The sequence below is a fragment of the Lethenteron reissneri genome, chromosome 23, assembly GCF_015708825.2.
Source record: "Lethenteron reissneri isolate LAM-NWPU_2019-01 chromosome 23, ASM1570882v1, whole genome shotgun sequence".
In the NCBI taxonomy this organism is placed as follows: domain Eukaryota; kingdom Metazoa; phylum Chordata; class Hyperoartia; order Petromyzontiformes; family Petromyzontidae; genus Lethenteron; species Lethenteron reissneri.
In genome coordinates this window covers 21,171,018-21,191,174 of record NC_083801.1, presented here as the reverse complement: position 1 = coordinate 21,191,174, position 20,157 = coordinate 21,171,018, and the positions used below count along the sequence as shown (strand labels likewise).

The 20,157-nt window shown below is 49.6% G+C and overlaps 2 protein-coding genes across 3 annotated transcripts in view; both read right to left on the bottom strand.

Annotated features, from left to right (window-relative positions):
• LOC133346189 (voltage-dependent L-type calcium channel subunit beta-1-like) overlaps window positions 1–10,753 on the bottom strand; it is a 98,718-nt gene extending 87,965 nt beyond the window's left edge. The window contains 2 exon segments of the mRNA XM_061557683.1: window positions 4,953–5,045; window positions 10,232–10,753. Coding sequence (XP_061413667.1) covers window positions 4,953–5,045; window positions 10,232–10,348 — 210 coding nt within the window. The 5' untranslated portion in view covers window positions 10,349–10,753.
• Window positions 10,754–12,974: 2,221 nt separating this feature from the next.
• On the bottom strand, window positions 12,975–19,442 carry C23H2orf76 (chromosome 23 C2orf76 homolog). Of its 2 annotated transcripts, XM_061557674.1 has the most exons (6): window positions 19,334–19,442; window positions 17,220–17,393; window positions 16,989–17,039; window positions 16,834–16,871; window positions 16,594–16,675; window positions 12,975–15,443 (listed from the first exon to the last, which is right to left on the bottom strand). In XM_061557674.1, exons 2-6 carry the CDS (start codon window positions 17,383–17,385, stop codon window positions 15,367–15,369), a joined length of 414 nt encoding a protein of 137 aa, XP_061413658.1. In that variant the 5' UTR covers window positions 17,386–17,393; window positions 19,334–19,442; the 3' UTR covers window positions 12,975–15,366. The 2 variants fall into 2 exon arrangements, with proteins under 2 accessions (XP_061413658.1, XP_061413657.1); XM_061557673.1 differs by lacking the exon at window positions 19,334–19,442 and having other exon boundaries at window positions 17,220–19,327.
• Between the last annotated feature and the right edge of the window lie 715 nt (window positions 19,443–20,157).

Below are 20,157 nucleotides of genomic sequence, written 5' to 3'. Positions count from 1 at the left end.
TAAATATATAAATGTGTCGTTCAACCCGCCACCACCCGACACAGCCAATGAGTAATGTTTGTCACGTAAACAGAACGTGGCCAATTCGTCACTAGTACAGCACACCGGTTGTGTGCTGAAGAGCAAAGCTGCAACATTTACAATCGAAGTAGGACGTTTCGCCAGTAATTACTACCGGCATCATCAGGCGGCAGCCAAATTTGGCTGCGATCTAACCCAAAATAAGTAATATTTAAAAATACTTTTTTTTTAAAACACGCTTTAATGAAATGTACCGCACTCGTAATGGCAGAACTCCACGACTCTAGGAAGTGGCCGCAAAGCTTTCCATAACGTGAGGGACCGTGGTGATTTACAGCTAACGTGAGTTGAGCGTGCACAATTAGACCCAAGTCGAAACATAACATATAAAAATGATGGTTTAAACATTGTTTTAAATAGAATATAGTATTGTCATCAGTATGACATAAGTATACCAAGTTTGCAGTCGATACCACATTGGGAAGTGGGTTAAAATTGAGTTACAAGATTTGAGGATACGACAAAAAGAACAACAACAGACAGAGTGAGTTCAATAAAAGCGTGTAATAATAAAAACCTGTATTATGGATGATATAGTATATAAATATTTTTAATATCGTTCCGATATTTCTTCAAATCATCAAATCATCACCAACACACTCTTGATGCATCGCAAATTGACAGGGCGAGCGCAAGGAGGCAGATCCTGCGTGCTTGGTAATCTTCGACAAGGTCCGACTAAAACACACGACACATTTATATATTTACGCGATGCAACCAAAAAACCCTCTATTATGGATAAAACGCACGAGTCGGAATTATTGGGCAGCGTTTCCAAGTCGCGACATCGTCTCTCACCGACGCCCGCATGGGTTTACGATTAGCATTGTTGAGCATTGATGATGATGGCGGCTCCTCTTCTCCCTCCGTGAACACCCACGGTGACTGGCAGACCCGAGACGAGAGAGAGACACAGAGAGAGAGAGAGAGATCGGCGCTGCCCAGAGAGCGGATTCGGTCTTTAATTTGAATTCCGTGCTGGAGAGCGGCTTAATGACGCAGTTGCCACTGAGCGGGTCTCTCTGCTGGGATTGATTCTCAGCGGTAGAGACGCGAGGAGTGAAATTGAGTAGGTGGAGACTCTACAAGGATTCACAAACACACACACAAACAAAGATCCCCCGTATAGCCTTTAACAGATTGTTGACGCAAATGCTGTGAAGGCCGGCACGGCGCACGAAGGGGTTTGTGGCAAGCACCCCAGCGGTGTTGTTTACACATCGCACCAGGTACTCGGGAGGCCCAGGACCGGTTCGGATATTTGCCACTGTTTATTCGTCGTGAGTGGGAATCAAACTGGGAGCGCCGGATTTGTCGCGCAGCGTGCTAATCACTGCGCCACTACTCCCCCCCCACTAACTCATACATAACGCTTGTTGCCAGGCGAGGTGAAATTTGAGGGTATGCCGTGTGAAGTGTCGAAGGTTCGCTGCTGGCAGAACGGACACAGGTGGTATGGGTTAACTTAGATGACTAGCAGCTCAAAATCTGTGTTTTCCTTCCACGTGATCGACTATTTTGCTAAGCGATTCATTATAATCTAAAAAAAACTTGTCATGATAGAGACGCGGAGATCAGAGTAGAGAATGCGGCACAGGCGCGGTCCCCAGCAGAGCCACAGGTGTCCCATGGAGAGTCGTCACCCCAACGCGTGTCCCTTTAAGAGTCGTCACCCCAACGCGTGTCCCTTTAAGAGTCGTCACCCCAACGCGTGTCCCTTTAAGAGTCGTCACACCAACGCGTGTCCCTTTAAGAGTCATCACCCAAACACGTGCCCCTTTAAGAGTCATCACCACAACACGTTTCCCTTTAAGAGCCGTCATCCCCAACACGTGTCCCTTTAAGAGCCGTCACCCCAACACATGTCCATTTAAGAGCGGTCACCCAAACACGTGCCCTTTTAAGAGTCGTCACCACAACACGTGCTCCTTTACAATCCGTGACCCCCAACACGTTTCCCTTTAAGAGCCGTCACCCAAACACATGCCCTTTTAAGAGCCGTCACCACAACACGTGTCCCTTTAAGAGCCGTCACCCAAACACATGCCCCTTTAAGAGCCGTCACCACAACACGTTTCCCTTTAAGAGCCGTCATCCCCAACACGCGTCCCTTTAAGAGCCGTCACCCCAACACGTGTCCCACGAAGAGCCGTCACCCCAACACGTGTCCCTTTAAGAGCCGTCACCCCAACAGTGTCCCTTTAAGAGCCGTCACCCCAACACGTGTCCCTTTAAGAGCCGTCACCCCAACACGTGCTCCTTTAAGAGCCGTCACCCCAACACGTGTCCCATGAAGAGCCGTCACCCCAACACGTCCCTTTAAAAGCCTTCATCCGAATACGTGTCCCTTTAAGAACCGTTACCCCAACGCGATTCGCATGAAGAGCCGTCACCCCAACACGTGTCTGTCCTTCAAAAGCCGTGACTCCAACACGTGTCTTTTTAAGAGCCGTCACCCAAACACGTGTCCCTTTAAGAGCCGTCACCTCAACACGTGTCCCTTTAAGAGCCATCACCCCCATAAGTACTGTTCTCCTTTATGAGTGGAACCCACACGGAGTGCTCCTTTAAGATACCGTCACCTCTACACGTGCGACCTTGAGGTTGATCTCCGCAACAAGTGTCCCTTTTAAGATCCGAAACTTCAACACGTGTCCCTTTAAGAGCCAACACCTCAACACGTGTTCCTTTAAGAGCCAAAACCTCAACACGTGCCCTTTAAGAGCCGTCACCGTGACCGTGCCGCGTGCTCACCTCTTTAAAAGTCGGCAACGACACGTGCGCTGCTTTCGGAGCCATCACTTCAGAACGCGTTCTTCTATGAGCCATCACCTCCTCCTTGCGTGATCCTTTAAGAGCCGCCACGTCCGCAGGTGCCCCATTGGAACCGACCATCTCCGCACGTGCTCCTTTAAGAGCCGTCACCGGCTCGCGCGCTCCTCTGAGAGCCGCCACATCCGCACGTGCCCCTTTAAGAGCCATCCCCTATTCAGAAGCGAATCGACCCGCCGCCTCCCCCTCCACCGCCTTCATTAAACACCCATCGGTGCATTGAACACACGGGCGAGACGTCTGTCTCCCAGTGTCCGATTCACAACCCACGTTGGGACGGAGAGAGGAAGTTTTGTGTGTGTGTGTTTTAAAGGAGCCGTGTGCACCAACTGAGCTAAGAGTGACAGAGCGAGCCGTCAAAGTCATCCAATCACCGACGGTGGAACTCGCGGCTCCCCCAGTATGTGCGTGCGTGTGTGTGTGCGTGTGTGTCTGTGAATGTGAATGTCTAGGGAGCTATAGTGTAGCGGTTAGTGCGCTGTGCTATGAACCAGCCTCAAATGAGTACCTGGTATGATGTGTAAACATCGCCACTGGGAAACAAAGGCGGCCGGGCTTGGTGTTGGCCACCCCCCTGGTGTGCCGTGCCGGCCTTCATAGGTGCACACTAACAGCACTTGCCCCAAAAGTCTGTTAGGATTATATGGGGGATCTTTGTCTGTTCATGAGTATTTCTGTTTTTCAGTTTGTTGGCCTACCACCGAACCTCAGATGAGCTCTGTATGGTGCGAAAAAAGTTAAACATTCTATACATACATATCGCTAACAGCACTTGCCCCAAAACGTCCATTAAGCCTATTCGGGGGATCTTTGTCTTTGTCTGTTTGTGAATCTATGTGTTCGTTAACGCCACCTTTCCCTAAACGTCCATTAAGGCTATTCGGGGGATCTTTGTCTGTTTTTGAGTCTATGTAAATGTGTCTTAGTGTTCGCTAATGGCACTTGCCCTAAAAATTCCGCTTTAGGCTATTCGGGGGATATTTGTCTTTGCCTGCTTGCGAGTCTATGCATGTGTGTCTGTCTAAGTGCTCGCGAATAACGCTTGCCCCAAAATTCCGCCGAGGCTATTCGGGGCCTCTTTGTCGTTGCGCGGTCCGTGCGTTCGCGCGCGCGCGTTAATGGCAAACGCATTAGGGGGCTCGCGGTGACGTCGTGTACGTGTCGGGGAGGGGGGCGGGGGGGTGTTTGTTCGCGCCCCCTTTGCTCGCTTGCTGCCGCCGTTTTAGAGGTCGTTTGCTAAACTCGGTGCAGCACCCCAAACAAAAAGAACACCCCAGCACACACACAGAGACGCACACACACACAGACGCACAGACACGCAAGAGGGACCCTGGCAGCGCGCGTCAAAGTCACCGACCCCACGCCACCGTTAGCCCGCAGAGGAACGCGGTTTTCACAAGAGCCCCCCCCCCCCCCTTGTGCTTTGGCTTTCTTATTTGGGCAAGCAGCTCGCCCAGTTTGTCAATCCACGCCGTGGTGACGGGGGGGTCGAGCGGGCTGCCCCCGTGACGGACACATGTTTGGAGAGGGCCTCTTCATCCCCCCAGCAGTGAATTGGCAGAGGGCCGAAAATTACGACTATTTATTATAACGATGCTTCATTTATATATATAGCGTCGTCGTTGGCGCTAATTTCATCTCAGACTCGCTGGAAGGCAGCAGCCAAGCATTGAGCCGACGTAACTAGAAATTGCCAAAGCTCTGCAGTCCCCTATATGTTGAACTTATTTCGCACCGTACTTAGCCTACCGTGCTAATCGGAAGGACAACAAACTAAACACAAAATAAGTTCTAAAGAGATGAGTTTTCAACCGAGATCATTTAAAGCGCATCTGAAAGCGCCGGGCGGTGATGCGGTGACCACCGTGTCTGTATGTTGTGTTGTTGCTGCTGTTGTTGATGTTTGGGTTTTTCTTGTGGGTGTTTTGGTTGTTGGTGTCTTTGTTGTTGTAATGGTTGTTTTAGCGGCTGGTGTGTGTGTGTTGTCGTGGTGGTTGTTGTTGTTGTGGTGCTGGTGGTGGTTGCTCCACGTGTCGCACCTGGCGCGCCCAGCTGTGGCTCGTGGTGTCCGAGGACGTGCTGCAGTCCGAGTTCTTAAACGCACCGATGGGGCCGGGTCTCTTACAGGGAACCTGGGGGCACATGGACACAGACTTGTATACAAACAAAGACAACGATCCCCCCGTATAGCCTTAACGGACTAAATCTTGACTCAAAGCTTTCGTGACTGCAGGAATACACATTCTATGGGCATTTCGGTAAAGCCACGTAGATAGAAAAATAATAAAAAATATCACGACGTTTCGATCGCAATACAACACAAGCAATCGGCTTCAGGTGAAAGACCCATAGAATACCTTAACGGACTGTTGGGGCAAGTGCTGTTAGCGAGCACCTATGAAGGCCGGAACGACACGGGAGGGGGTGGGTGGCCAACACCACGCCTCGCCGCCTTTGTCTCCCCAACGGCAATGTTTACACAGCGCACCAGGTTACTAATTTGAGGCCGAGTTGACCTAGATGAGCCCCAGGTCAGGTTCAGATAATCGCCACTGGTATTGGCCGTGAGCGGGAGTCGAACTCGGGTCGCCAGGTTCGTGGCGCAGCGCGCGAACCACTACACAACTGCTCCCCACCAAGATACAGACGCGACGTCAGACACATGAACAAAAATCAACACTACCAATCACCACCAAACTCCCTGCCGTCACTACCACCACCACTGCAAGTCGTCCCGTCGAGGCATCTCTGCTCCATCGCTCAATGCTCTTGTGCCTAACACGTTTCCTCACAGAGGATATTATCGCTACTATTATCTTCCTAGAGGATGGTGATTTGGATTTGTAGAGAAAGCACAGAGAGCCACGCGGGGTGGCAATGCTCAAGTTAGTGACTCACCCCTAGTCACGCGACTCTTTCTTTGGTCGGCCAGTGAGTGAGTGAGTCGTTCACTCACGCGTCGACTCACCTACTCAAATTCTATCACTCACGCATTTACTCAGATTCAATGAGTCAGTCAGCCACTCTCTCACTCAGCAGTCATTAACGAATTCAGTCAGTCGGTCATTCGTCACATCACTCCCTCATTCATTCACTCACTCACCCATTCAATCACTCAATCATGAATACATTCGTGCACTCATTCATTCACTCACCGACTCATTTAATCACCCAGTCATTCATTCACTCACTCCATCACTCAGTCCTTCAATCGCTCAGTCATTCACTCACCCATCGGATGATGAGAACGATGATTACTACACACGAATTTACGAAACCTATTCAGGAACATGTGCACACGTACACACACGTCCGCACACACAAGACTTGCCGCAACTGCTGTTTGCGAGCGCCTGTTAAGGCCGGCACAGCGCACAATCAGCTTGTGTGGCCAGGAGCAAACCAAACCGCGTCTGTCTCCCCAGGTGTTCATACACGGCGTACCAGGTACGCACTTTAAGCTAAATCTACCTAGGGGAGGCCCGGAATACGTGTTCATGTCACTCGTCAATGACGTTCAGAGTCGTGGCCGCGGGTCGCCGGGTTTATAGCACAGTGTGCTCACCACTGCGCCACCGCTCCCTCCCCGTAGACTTGACCCTCGCACGCACACCATCGTCGAGTCAAAAATACGCGTGTGTGCGCACACAGCAGCACGCATATAACAACGCCGTGGGTGAGTGGCTGGGGAACAGCTGGTAGCTGCTATGTGTTATATCAGAGCACTGAATCTGTCTGCAATTTTACGCACTTTATTGGGATGGAATTTGTGTGCATAACGCATAACTGTAAGGTTTAAAAACACCGGATTTTAGTTGTGGTTTTTGTTATTGCGCAAGATATTTATTTCGTGTGAAAAAAAACATCTCCCACTTGTGCTAGATCGTATTATTGTGTCAGTATTCGTTTAAGGCTGTTTGCTTATCTTCTCTAATAATAATTAATATTCTATTCACACACTCACAACTCAAGTGAGTCGTAAGCAGCCGCGACGCCTTGGTTTCGTACATCACTTCAAAAATACAATTATAAAAAACCACACATATATATGGAGGAAAGGTGGTAAGGGCCACAACGCATTGCCAAAATGGGGTAAAGGGAAAGTGGTCAAGGTCAGATGGCGCTGTTCTATACAATAAAATGCAACCATCAATCGGTGTAACGGTGAACTATTTCAGCAGAGGCCATCCTAATGCCCGCTTGTTGACGCAAGGGCCGCATGGATCTGTGGTGGCCACGTGGGCGAAGGTCCACTCGCATCATCACATCGACACACACACACGCACGTGTGTATTCATTCAATGATTTACTTTTCTCGTGTATCTATCTATCTGTTGCTCTGACTGAGTGAAAGTCACGTGTAAAAAAGAAATGGCTCAAATGAAATTTAAACGGGGAAAGCTTCAGCCAGTGTCAAGACTCGAGTTATCGGGGAGGGTCCTGCCTGAATGTTTGGCCCAACTTCAATTAACGAGCGGTTTTGGCCTCTCGTGGAAAGGCAACTTTTATTTGTGTGTGTGTTTAGTTTGTTCTCCTTCCCCTCACCTGCGATTAGCACGGTTGGTTGGCTACGTACGGTGCGAAAGAAATCCGACATACATTCAATGACAGTGGAGAACGCAGGAGAAACCATAGCAAGCAATACGACACGGACAGCCCTTTGTATTTGGACAGCAGACCCCCATGTATTAGACGTGCACACAAGACAGAGATCAACCGTATAACCTTAACAGACGTACCACGCATAAACGCCCAAAAACACGTGTGTACAAGTGTTGTTAGCGAGCAGCACCTATGAAGGCCGGCACGGCACACGAGGGGGTGGGTGCCCAGCACCACGCCCGGCCGCCTTTGTCTCCCTAGCGGCAATAACTACACATAGCACCGGGTAGTGATTTGCGGCTGAGTCGACCTAGGGGAGGCCCAGGACCGGTTCGGACGATAATCATCACTAGTATTTGCCATGAGCGAGAATCGAACTCGAGTCGCTGGGTTCGAAGCGCAGTGCCGCTGCATCCTCGACAGAAGGGTGACACACGCAGACACACCACGTGGTGGCGGTGACATCACCGCACGCTCGCTGCACTTTGAGGCCACGTGGTGGTGGCACTGCAGGTGACGCACGCACACCACCCAACACACACACACACCACCCAACACACACACACACCACCCAACACACACACACACACCACCCAACACACACACCACCCAACACACACACCACCCAACACACACACCACCCAACACACACACACACCACCCAACACACACACCACCCAACACACACACACACACCACCCAACACACACACCACCCAACACACACACCACCCAACACACACACACACACCACCCAACACACACACACCCCACCCAACACACACACACCACCCAACATACACACACACCACCCAACACACACACACACACCACCCAACACACACACACACCCCACCCAACACACACACACACACCACCCAACACACACACACACACCACCCAACACACACACACACCACCCAACACACACACACCACCCAACACACACACACCACCCAACACACACACACCACCCAACACACACACACACACCACCCAACACACACACACACACACCACCCAGCACACACACCACCCAACACACACACCACCCAAGACACACACCACCCAACACACACACCACACCACACACACCACCCAACACACATACTAACACACTGAACCACCATGCAACTCAGTACACACACAGTACACACACACAGTACACCCACACAGCACACACAGTGCACACACACATAGTACACACACACAGTACACACACAGCACACACAGTATACACAGACAGTACACACACACAGTACATACACAGTACACACACACAGTACACACACACAGTACACACACACAGTACACGCAGTACACACACACAGTACACGCAGTACACACACACAGTACACGCAGTACACACAGCACACACACACACAGTACACACAGTACACACACACAGTACACACACACAGTACATACACACAGTACACACACTACACAGTACACACACTACACAGTACACACACACAGTACACACAGTACACACACACAGTACATACACACAGTACACACACTACACAGTACACACACACAATACACACAGTACACACACACAGTACATACACACAGTACACACACTACACAGTACACACACTACACAGTACACACACAGTACACGCAGTACACACACACAGTACACGCAGTACACACAGTACACACACTACACCGTACACACACACAGTACACACACACAGTACACGCAGTACACACAGCACACACACACACAGTACACGCAGTACACACAGTACACACACACAGTACACACACACAGTACACACACTACACAGTACACACACTACACAGTACACACACACACAGTACACACACACAGTACACACACTACACAGTACACACACACAGTACACAAACTACACAGTACACACACTACACAGTACACACACTACACAGTACACACACTACACAGTACACACACACAGTACACACACTACACAGTACATACACACAGTACACACACTACACAGTACACACACTACACAGTACACACACACAGTACACACACTACACAGTACACACACTACACAGTACACACACTACACAGTACACACACTACACAGTACACACACACAGTACACACACTACACAGTACACACACTACACAGTACACACACTACACAGTACACACACTACACAGTACACACACTACACAGTACACACACTACACAGTACACACACTACACAGTACATACACACAGTACACACCCTACACAGTACACACACTACACAGTACACACACTACACAATACACACACTACACAGTACACACACACAGTACACACACTACACAGTACATACACACAGTACACACACTACACAGTACACACACTACACAGTACACACACTACACAGTACACACACACAGTACACACACTACACAGTACATACACACAGTACACACACTACACAGTACACACACTACACAGTACACACACTACACAGTACACACACTACACACACACAGTACACACACACAGTACACACACTACACAGTACACACACACAGTACACACAGTACACACACTACACAGTACACACACACAGTACACGCAGTACACACAGTACACACACTACACAGTACACACACACAGTACATACACACAGTACACACACACACAGTACACACACACAGTACATACACACAGTACATACACACAGTACACACACTACACAGTACACACACGCACTCTCACCTTCACGCTCGGCGTCTCCATGCCCGGCTGCGGCTGCTGTTGCTGCAGCATCAGCAGCCGCGTGTCGCTCTTCGCTGTTATGGGCGCTGCTCCTCCTCCTCCCCCACGCTGCACCATCGGGTCCGCCGCTCCTCGGGCAGCCGAGGAGGAGGAGAAGAGGGGCGGAGAGCGGGGAGCGTGCAGCCCCAACAGGGAGGGAGGACGACGTGAGATATTGAGTGACTCCGACGACAGCCTCTTCCTGCACCGTCTACGACAGCTGCTGCTGCTACTACAAAATAACCAAGACGACTCCACCTCCCTCCGCTTGCCTCGCAATGACCGCTGCGCTGTTTTACGACGTGTGCTTCGGACTGCACGGGGTGCTTCTGGTAGCGCAAATGTGGATGGAGCGTCTTCATCTGCGACGATTAACCCGGCCTCGTACGCCGCTGGCTACGAGCTCGGAGAGATGATGATGATGGGGCGTTTCTCATTCTCTCTCTCGGCGTTGTCTTTCTCTCTCTTCTCTTTCTCTCCTCTCGCGCACACAAAGGCGCGCGCGTGTTTGTGTGCGCGCGCGCGCGCGTGCGTCACACGTGCACGCGCTCGATGGAGGTGTCGCGATCAGCACTGGGAGAGGTAACGCGCGGAAGAACATCGGCGGGGGAGGGAGGGATTTAAAATTTTAAATCTGCTTCGCGAGAAGAGGTCGTTGTGATCATCGTCATCATGATGATCATTGTCGTTACAGAGTGTTTCTGTGCCCGTCACACTGATCGTGGCTAAACAAAGCCATACTCGTTTATGAAATATATATACGGTACGTATTTCAGACTGCACGTGGCTCTGGTGAACATCATAATCACCATCACCCACGGTGTGCCTTTCACATTGACCTTGAATGTCATCTTCATATTTTGTATTTAATCCCCATCGTGGCTATACATCATAATTATCACTATTCTGTCTTTGACATCAATTGTGGATAAATAATTATTCATCGCCATTCTGTCGCCTGATGAAGCTAGTGGTAATTACTGGCGAAACGTCGTACTCAGATTGTAAATGTCGTGGCTTGGCTCTCCAACACACCGGTGTGCTGTACTAGTGACGAATTGGCACGTTCTGTTTACGTGACAACCCTTACTAGTTGGCTGTGTCGGGTGGTGGCGGGTTTTAACGACACATTTATATATTTACGCGATCTCACCCAAAAAAAAACCCTTTATTAATGATATTGGTCGCGAAAGCCTGATACGTGTTAATGTGTCTCCTTCGTGGATGTGTTTGTCCACGTAAAACAGAGATGTCTTACACAACCCATCAACCGCACGTCCTCCTGGGAGACAATATTGTCAGCAGCATTGATTCAATACAAGCAAAACCCTGGACCGGTGTCATCACAGTGTCTCAATCGGCAGCAGAGTCAGGCTTTGCTGAATCAATGGTGAACTGCCACATGTTACTATTTCATTTATTCACCGGGTGAAGCCCACTGAGCTATGTGGGCATTTTTCAGAAGCGACCTGGCCACAAATCATAGCTCAACGAAGTGGCTTATCATGTGGAAATGTATAGCAGCCAAATACTCTAATCGCATGTTTCTAAATCTGCAGGGAAAACCCGGAGGACCTGGACAAAAATTTCCGCGACTACGGGGAGGACATGCAAACTCCAAATATAAAGGCGTCAGGGTTGGGATGGAACTCACGACCTCCTGCATACCAGGCGAGGGAGTCAACATCTCACAATTGCGGCGCCCATGTAACAGCCTTGGCAAGGGCCGTCTCTTTAAGGCGTGGGTCCCAGTTCGTTACATAACAGACGGGACAGACCCTAAAGCGTAAAAAACCCACAAGAAACAGTAAACACACCCATCAAATGATGATGTTCGTTTCGCCATCACCAGGAGCTGGAGAAGACACGGGTGGGTAGGGGTTCAGTCCGTGTGCCCCCTCCTGTACTCCGCAGCACAAAACATTATTGCTTCCCCCCCGCACCTCCGATTAGTACGATTGGCTACGTACGGTGCGAAAGAAGTCCAACATACGTACACGCAATACGCAGTAATTCCCGACACCGAGCGGGATCGTGCCCCCCACGTTCAATGTCCTGTTCAGGCTGGGGAAGAATGAAAGCGCTGGCTTGCATTGTCCGCCTCTGAGTGACGTTTAATCACCATCCCAATATGCAGAACGCAGAGGCACGGAGGAGTCGTTTGGAGGGCGCGAGCTTTAATTACGAAGTCGCAAATCACGGATTCTGTTCATTCCGCTTCGTGCGCGGGCGAGGAGGGGGGGGGATTAACTCTTACGCCCCTATTCCAAGCGCAACCATATATAGCACAGCTTTCATGGTTGGCTGTGTTGGGTAGAGGAGGGTACACGACACACATTTTACTTTATGCGATATCACCCAGAAATAAACTCCGAATCCAAAATATTAGCTTCACCACCACCACCGTTAATAAATGAAGGGCGCATCCCTGCAATTAGTTGTTCACGCCTCTGCTGGCTAAACAGCACCTCCGATTATCACGGCTGGCAACGTACTGTGTGAAAGAAGTTCAGCATGCACACAGGGCCATTTTGGAGGGTGTTTGGCTTACTTTACTCTGCAGCCTTCGAGTCATCTCTCTCGTCGAGACCACTGCGCCGGTTGCAAGTTAACATTGTTGTACTTCACCCAGTTTTCACTTGGTTTTTGAGCAAAAATTGACACGAAACAATATGCGTTGCAATACACTTGACAGACCTTTGGATGCATTCAGTAGATTTTAATTGTAACAAAGCTCCACTTTCACCCATCTCCTTTGCGTTGCGGGGGACAGAAGGGTTGTTATGTGTGTGGGGGTCACCGTATGAGCGACTCGCCACTGAGGAACTAACCATCGAACAAAGACGGCCACTGCATCGCGCGCTTTCAGATGCGCTTCTGTGGCCGTCTGGAACGCTCTTCCTTCCGATATTAGGCAGCAGCTGGAGTTGTGCACTTTAAACATAGGTTGAAAACTAATTTCTTTAGAACTGTATTTAGTTACTTTTCCTTCCCGCGCAACTCTGATTAGCACGTTTGGCTACGTACGGTGCGAAAGAAGTTCAACATACATACATCGTCGGAAACCTCCTCCCCCTGTCACCAGGACCCGGCTTCCCTGACACCGGCCCCGATGGCGAACGACGAGACTCAGAATGTATTGCCAGCTTGTGTCGTTGGAAGATTTCACATTGAATTCATTTTGAGAATACCGGCTCGCTTTATTGCAGTAATACGTGGCACCAGTCATTCAATATGATCTCCTTCAGTATTGACGGTGCTGTACAATGATTGTGAAAATAAAACATGGAATTTAAAAAAAAAGTGCTTGCTTCATCACCCGAAATCATTGCAGGTCCATAAGTCATTAGAATTTCTGACGCAACGTATTTTTACGTAGCAGTTTGCTTAACCACGCAAACAGTTGACAAGTTTCAACTTTACGAGTGTTTATTAGCCGAGTGTTAAAATTATTGTTGCTGGGTGGTCTGGTGGTTTGACACAAGAAAAATCAATAAATACTGGGCAATCACGGTGACGCGCCTCTGAACAATCATTTTGAATTGAGCCCCAGATTTCTTGTGACCTATTTATTTACGTCTGCGCTACCCGAAACGGTACCGCCGATAATTCAATCCCAGCTGATATATCAAAAGCAACATTTAAGGCGCCTTCACGCTCTGGTATACAACACTGTATTACGAAGAGAAAAAACACAGCCGATAACGTGGGAATGCAGCCCTATGATTGAACACCCATGCATGTTTATTGCTTTTCAATTTGAACGCGCCCCATTGTGCTCATCACAGAGCGACTACTTAACATATTTTACTCGCCAATGGGCCAAAGCGGAAATTGGTACCACCGCAATGTAGTAAAACATTACGACAGATTTATTTCCGTGGCAAAATACCAGGGATTTTATTTATGACCCCACTTATTTCACATGGTGACCACATAATTCAGTTATTGGCCGCATGAATAAATTGGAACCACGGAAGTTATGCCACATTGGGTGGTACCGACAAATAGGATATCTGCTCTGAGCTCATGGACTATATGTAACAGATGTCAATGAATAGCATGCAAGTAATGATGATGCACCAACGCACCATCGATTCTTAAGCTATGAAACTAATACTTTTATTTTACCAGCTATGTAGATATTTTTCAGAAGCGACCTGGCCACAAATAATAGCTCAACGAAGTGGCTTATCACGTTGAATTTTAAAACAGCCAAATACTCTAAACGCATGTTTCTAAATGTGGAGGGAAAAACCGGAGGACCCGGAAAAAATCCACACGGCCACGGGGAAATCATGCAAACTAAAAATATACAGGCGTCGGGGTCGGGATCGAACCCACAACCTCCTGCATATGCTTAAAGCAACTTAAACCTGCGGCTTCTTTGTTAATTCACTCTTGGATGAAGGCCTCCCCCACATCGTGTCAGTCACCATACTTCACCATAGCGCAGTGTGCTAACCACTGCCACCACCGCTGCACCCACACTTGATATGCACTGATTGAACTGCGGGAGTAATAATCAACGGCTTGTTGTTCGTACACGTGGTATTTAATTGGGTCGAGTAATACCTGCAGCCACGAGGGGTTCTCAGTTCACGATGACAGGAAGAGAAATTAAACCCCCGTATGTTGACAATTCATCATATTGTGTGGTGGGAGGGGGTCAGAGGGGGGATTACCTGCCAATATGGACAAAGATGACCTCTTTTTTTCACATCCCATACATTCATCTTTTTTTCAGATACACAAAGTGGCCTTGGTTTGGGGTTTTGATACCAAAGCGAAATTTGAAGAGGTCTTTACAATCAGATTGTGGCGAAAAATGTGGTGCAGAGGCATACGATGAGGTTCATCAAGGTCCCGAGAAGTCTACTTCTAGACATGATGGGGTCTAGAAGTCTTGACAATCGAGACAGCGAGAGGACAACATCAACATATGAAGGGTTCCTGAGAGGTCTTCATCAAGACTTGACGATAACGTCCACAAAGGACCTCATCAAGACGTGGTGCTGACTGCGTGTTGAGGTCTCCATCTAGGCGTGGCAATGAAGGTTTCTTCATCGGGACGTGGTGATGAAACCCAGAGGCCTTCACCAGGTCAAGGTTGGGTTCATCTTGTACTTGTTGTAGTCCGCCAGCAGAAAGAATGCCAGCACCGTCTCATGACCTGTCAATGCAAACCTTCCATTATGCAAATGCACCTGAATTGTTGAACATATGTTTTAGTGGAAAGGCCACAGTCACTAATATCTGGCAGAAAAGCTGTTTCGGGCACAAACATGAATCTTGCTTCAAATATATATATATATAAAAGCAGGAAATGCATCACACGACAAGACTTTACTACTAATGAATGCAGCTACTGTTACAATATGGATTTAAATAACATTTTCATAGAATTGTATCTCAAATTGTGTTTGACCAGGGCTCCATTTATTAAGGTTCCTCATTTAATTAATCCTCCCAGCAGTGGCCAGCTCATGTGCAGGGAGGCCTGAGTGAATGCACTTGGCAGCTCATGAACAATGAATGAAACAGTTCTGGGGAACGCGAGGGCTGTGATTGTCATGGTGGTGACGATGATAACGGACCAATGTGGTCAAGGCTCTGGTAACGATTACTGTAATGACTGTGGTGATACTGATGGCAGTGCTGAAAATTATGATGGTGAGATACCCATAGTTATGATTGTGGTGGTGGTGATGATGGTTATGATTATGGAAAATCATGGTGGTGATGATTACAACAATGACTACGGTGACATTCTTGATTATGATGGTAGTGGCAGTGGTTATAAATTGTAGCTGGTATTGATAATGATCATGGTGATGATGTTGACGGTGATCATAATGATAACGACAGTCACAATGATGACAATGATGATGGCGCCAACGCAATGCGAGCGATGATGATCTCAGCGGTGTTCCCTGTGGGTGTGCAGCCAGTGTATGTGTATGTATATCGAACTTTTTTATGAACGTACGTAGCCAATTGTACTAATCTGAGGTGCGGGGTAAGGATAACAAACTAAACACAAAAATCAGTTCTAAAGAAATGTTTTTTTATCTAGATGATTTAAAAGTGCATAGCTCCAGTGGCTTCCTTATATCAGAAGAGCGTTCCAGACGGCCGCAGAAGCGCATTTGAAAGCACGCGACGTGATAACCGTTTTTATCCGATGGCCAACCAAAAGCCGCTGCTGCTGCGAGGACCGTAGCGCGGGTGATGGTTTATGCTCCTTGACGAAATCAGCAAGGTATTGTGGTTCATTTGTGACACTTTGTGTGTGTAGTGAGTGCAAGCGGTGGGCATCGTACGGACGCCGGAGTCGTGCAGCGTCTGCTCATCGTGCAGCAGCAGATGCTCGTCGTCCTCCAGGCTCACCACCAGCTCATTCGTCTGCCACCACAGACGAGAGCAACGGCGACAGTGAGAGAAGTAAACGACAGGACGGGCAGCAGTCGCGAGCTCCGTTTGCTTTGTATGAATTGCAAGACCATGCAGCGGTTACGATCCGTGGTACGTATGGCTTGCGCAGCAAAGACTATGCGCCTTACCTTTGCGCCGTGTGCCTGATGAATAATCTTGAGAGTATCTGCCGATTTACAGTGAAAATTAAGGATTGTTTAAGTGACGCATGTTTTCACATCGAGAAAGTACATGTTAAAATTGTACGGATTATTTTGCGCGTGTCGCAGGAATAACACATTACCGTAAGTGTGTTTCTTAAATGGAGGAGGCAGCTGTGCTCTTGTCGGAATTTCTGCATCAGATCAATCAAAAATTCTGGTATAAGTGCATATAGAAGGAACCAACTGGCCTCAAAAGTCTTTACATGTCCAATGTTCCCTTGTATAGATGTAACGATTCACTCGCTGGGCCATTGGAGAGACTCGAGTAAAGGACGCGAAAACCACGGGGGCGGAGGACGAGCTCACCGCACCTCGCAGAAGCAAGCTCATGAAGTCCCGCACGCTCTGCGAGACGGCGACGTCGTGGAAGACGAGCTCGCGGAAGTTGCGGTGCTCGAAGGAGCGCACGAGGCGCACGCACAGCGTCACCGTCTCCAGCCCCGGACGCTCCGGGGCCCGACACGCAGCCTCACTCATACACGGAGCTTTAAACAAAGACACGGATCCCTCGTACAGCGTTAACAGACTGTTGGGGCAAGTGTTAGCGAGCACATATGAAGGTTGGCACAACACCACGCCCGGCCCGTATTTTGTCTCCAGAGTGGAGAATTTTACACATCGCACCCGGTACATATTTGAGGCTGATCCGACCTAGGGTAGGACCAGGACCGATTCAGATAATCGTTACTGGTGTTGGCCGTCACGGCGCGGAGAGTATAGCGGTGTAACATTTGATTGTGTTGCACTGCCCTCTGCTGCCCACAAGGTATATTAATTAACACAGTATATCTCGCAGCAGTATTTCGCAACTAATTCTTGTGTACCCCAAAACGGTCAGCCTTTTCGAGATCGCCAATCTTTTATATATTCTTATGCAAATTACATCACTGCACACTGCATGTACCTGAAGGTTGGCGAGCACAGACAGCTGTACCCATAGAATGTTCACGAGGACTGGCACCGAGGAACAGCTCTCAATCTTGTAGCTACACGAATATACGTTATATCTTGTCAGGCGTCCCATCACATAACTCTCGTGACACCACCGTTATTATTTTATCGCGGCAAGGCGATGCCTCGGTGATGTTTCTAAAGTGCCGTAATGATGTACTCTATCGTTACTCTAAAGTATGTTTTTTTTTTCCCCTCCAAGGCAAGTATCTTGTAGGATTCTTAAATGATAGCTGGTAAACCGGTAATCAATTCTGATGATTGGCACATGCTAAGGTACACAGGGCGCAGTGGTCTAAGTAACCGCGCGATAAATGTGTCCTCGTTTCTCAATTAAAAGTTAGAATTGCAACTTTGCAATGGAATAAAAGCCTGTACACTAACGCAGTGTTTCTTAGACTTATTTTGACCACAAAATTTCCGCGGACCACCCAGCCCCCCTGGTGACAAACCGCATTCCCTTCTCTTTCAATACCAGGAGTACACAATTATTCATATTACCGGAACATTGTTTTTAATGCAGCGATAAGGTTTTTTTGACGGGGGGGGCACTTAGATCATCGGCTTTCGGTAGTTCAATCAGTTTAGTTTGCCTCACTTAATTTATTAAACATAACAAAAATGTAAATACATTTCATGAAAAGGTATGAACATTGTTGTCATTTGCGGATCAACCTGCATTTGAATCAGAGCCCCGCGGACCACGTGGAGGGCCGTCACGGGTCACCTGGTGGGGTGGGACCCGCGCCTTGAGAACCACCGCATCAACGCCCCGAGTATCTCGGTGTATGCAGCACTGTACTGCAGCTACAAGTCCAGTACTTTGGTTGGCACATCGCTTTCATACCAAGTCACATCAATCGTCACGTGACGTTGCGTGACCGTCTCTTTTTGTCAACGAAGCAGTTTGAAACACAACCCTGGTAGTATTTAAATCTAGAATCAACCTTGGTACTATTTACAAAACAAAAACGGGTTGTAGGTTCGGTCAATAATTACTCAAATTAGAGCCCGATTACACTCATTACCTCGATTCTCGAATCACTACAATTGGGGATCTGTATAAACTGTGATATTCCAAAATTTAAATTATATTCTCTGTTCAGGTACCCATCTCCACTGGTGGTCCTGAGCCAGTGGCTGAAATTCCACATTCCTATGACGAGAACCGAGAGCCCTGACCTATTGTGATCTTAGTCTTTGACCAGGTTAACTAATGCGGAGATGTATGTGCTGCCCTAGCTATCATAGTCCTTGACCAGGTCAACAACGCAGAGGTGTAGGCGCTGTTGACATTCCCTGCACCGCTGCCGTAGCGCACGGACAGAGAGCCCCGTGGAGAACCTCTCCCGGCCTGAACCCAGCAGCGCGATGTTATAACGGCGTTAGGCCCGCACACGCGTGGTCATATCGCAACGATGTAACACAACAACAACAACATCCACCCGATCGAGCAGACGGCGGCTCCACTCACGGCGGGGACGTCGCAGGCGAGAGACACTCACGCCGACCTTTGACCCCGACCCAGCGTCTCCCACGTGCCGCCTGCGTCCCGGGACACGTGACTTCGGCTGCTCGTTTGGGCTGTGAGGGGGGGGGGGGTCGCAAAGAGCTTGGCGCTGATAGGTGGGTCGCATGTACCACGTGGTCTTGCAATCGGCGTCTTTAAGCCAATGGCGTGAAGGGGGCGCGGAGTGGGCGGGCTGGGAGAGGAGGTGGGGAGTGGGCGGGCTGGGACTGTGGGGCTGGGAGTGGGGAGTGGGGGGCTGGGAGTGGGGGGCTGGGAGAGGAGGTGGGGAGTGGGGGGCTGGGAGTGTGGGGCTGGGAGAGGAGGTGGGGAGTGGGGGGCTGGGAGTGTGGGGGGCTGGGAGTGGGGAGTGGGGGGCTGGGAGTGGGGGGCTGGGAGAGGAGGGCGGGGCGTGGGGGGCTGGGAGTGTGGGGGGCTGGGAGTGGGGAGTGGGGAGTGGGGGGCTGGGAGTGTGGGGCTGGGAGAGGAGGTGGGGAGTGGGGGGCTGGTAGAGGAGGTGGGGAGTAGGGGGCTGGGAGAGGAGGTGGGGAGTGGGGGGCTGGGAGTGGGGGGCTGGGAGTGGGGGGCAGGGCGTGGGGGGCTGGGAGTGGGGGGCTGGGAGTGGGGGGCAGGGCGTGGGGGGCTGGGAGTGGGGGGCTGGTAGAGGAGGTGGGGAGTGGGGGGCTGGGAGAGGAGGTGGGGAGTGGGGGGCTGGGAGTGGGGGGCTGGGAGTGGGGGGCAGGGCGTGGGGGGCTGGGAGTGGGGGGCTGGGAGTGGGGGGCTGGGAGTGG

Excerpts from the sequence above, each read along its gene's own strand:
- C23H2orf76 (XM_061557673.1), bottom strand. The coding sequence starts at position 17,541 with ATGTACCGGGTGCGATGTGTAAAATTCTCCACTCTGGAGACAAAATAC. Across the intron at positions 16,872-16,988 it reads ATTTAAGAAACACACTTACG|ATACTCTCAAGATTATTCAT; the intron begins GTAATGTGTTAT and ends GTAAATCGGCAG. Across the intron at positions 16,676-16,833 it reads ATCAGGCACACGGCGCAAAG|ACGAATGAGCTGGTGGTGAG; the intron begins GTAAGGCGCATA and ends CTGTGGTGGCAG.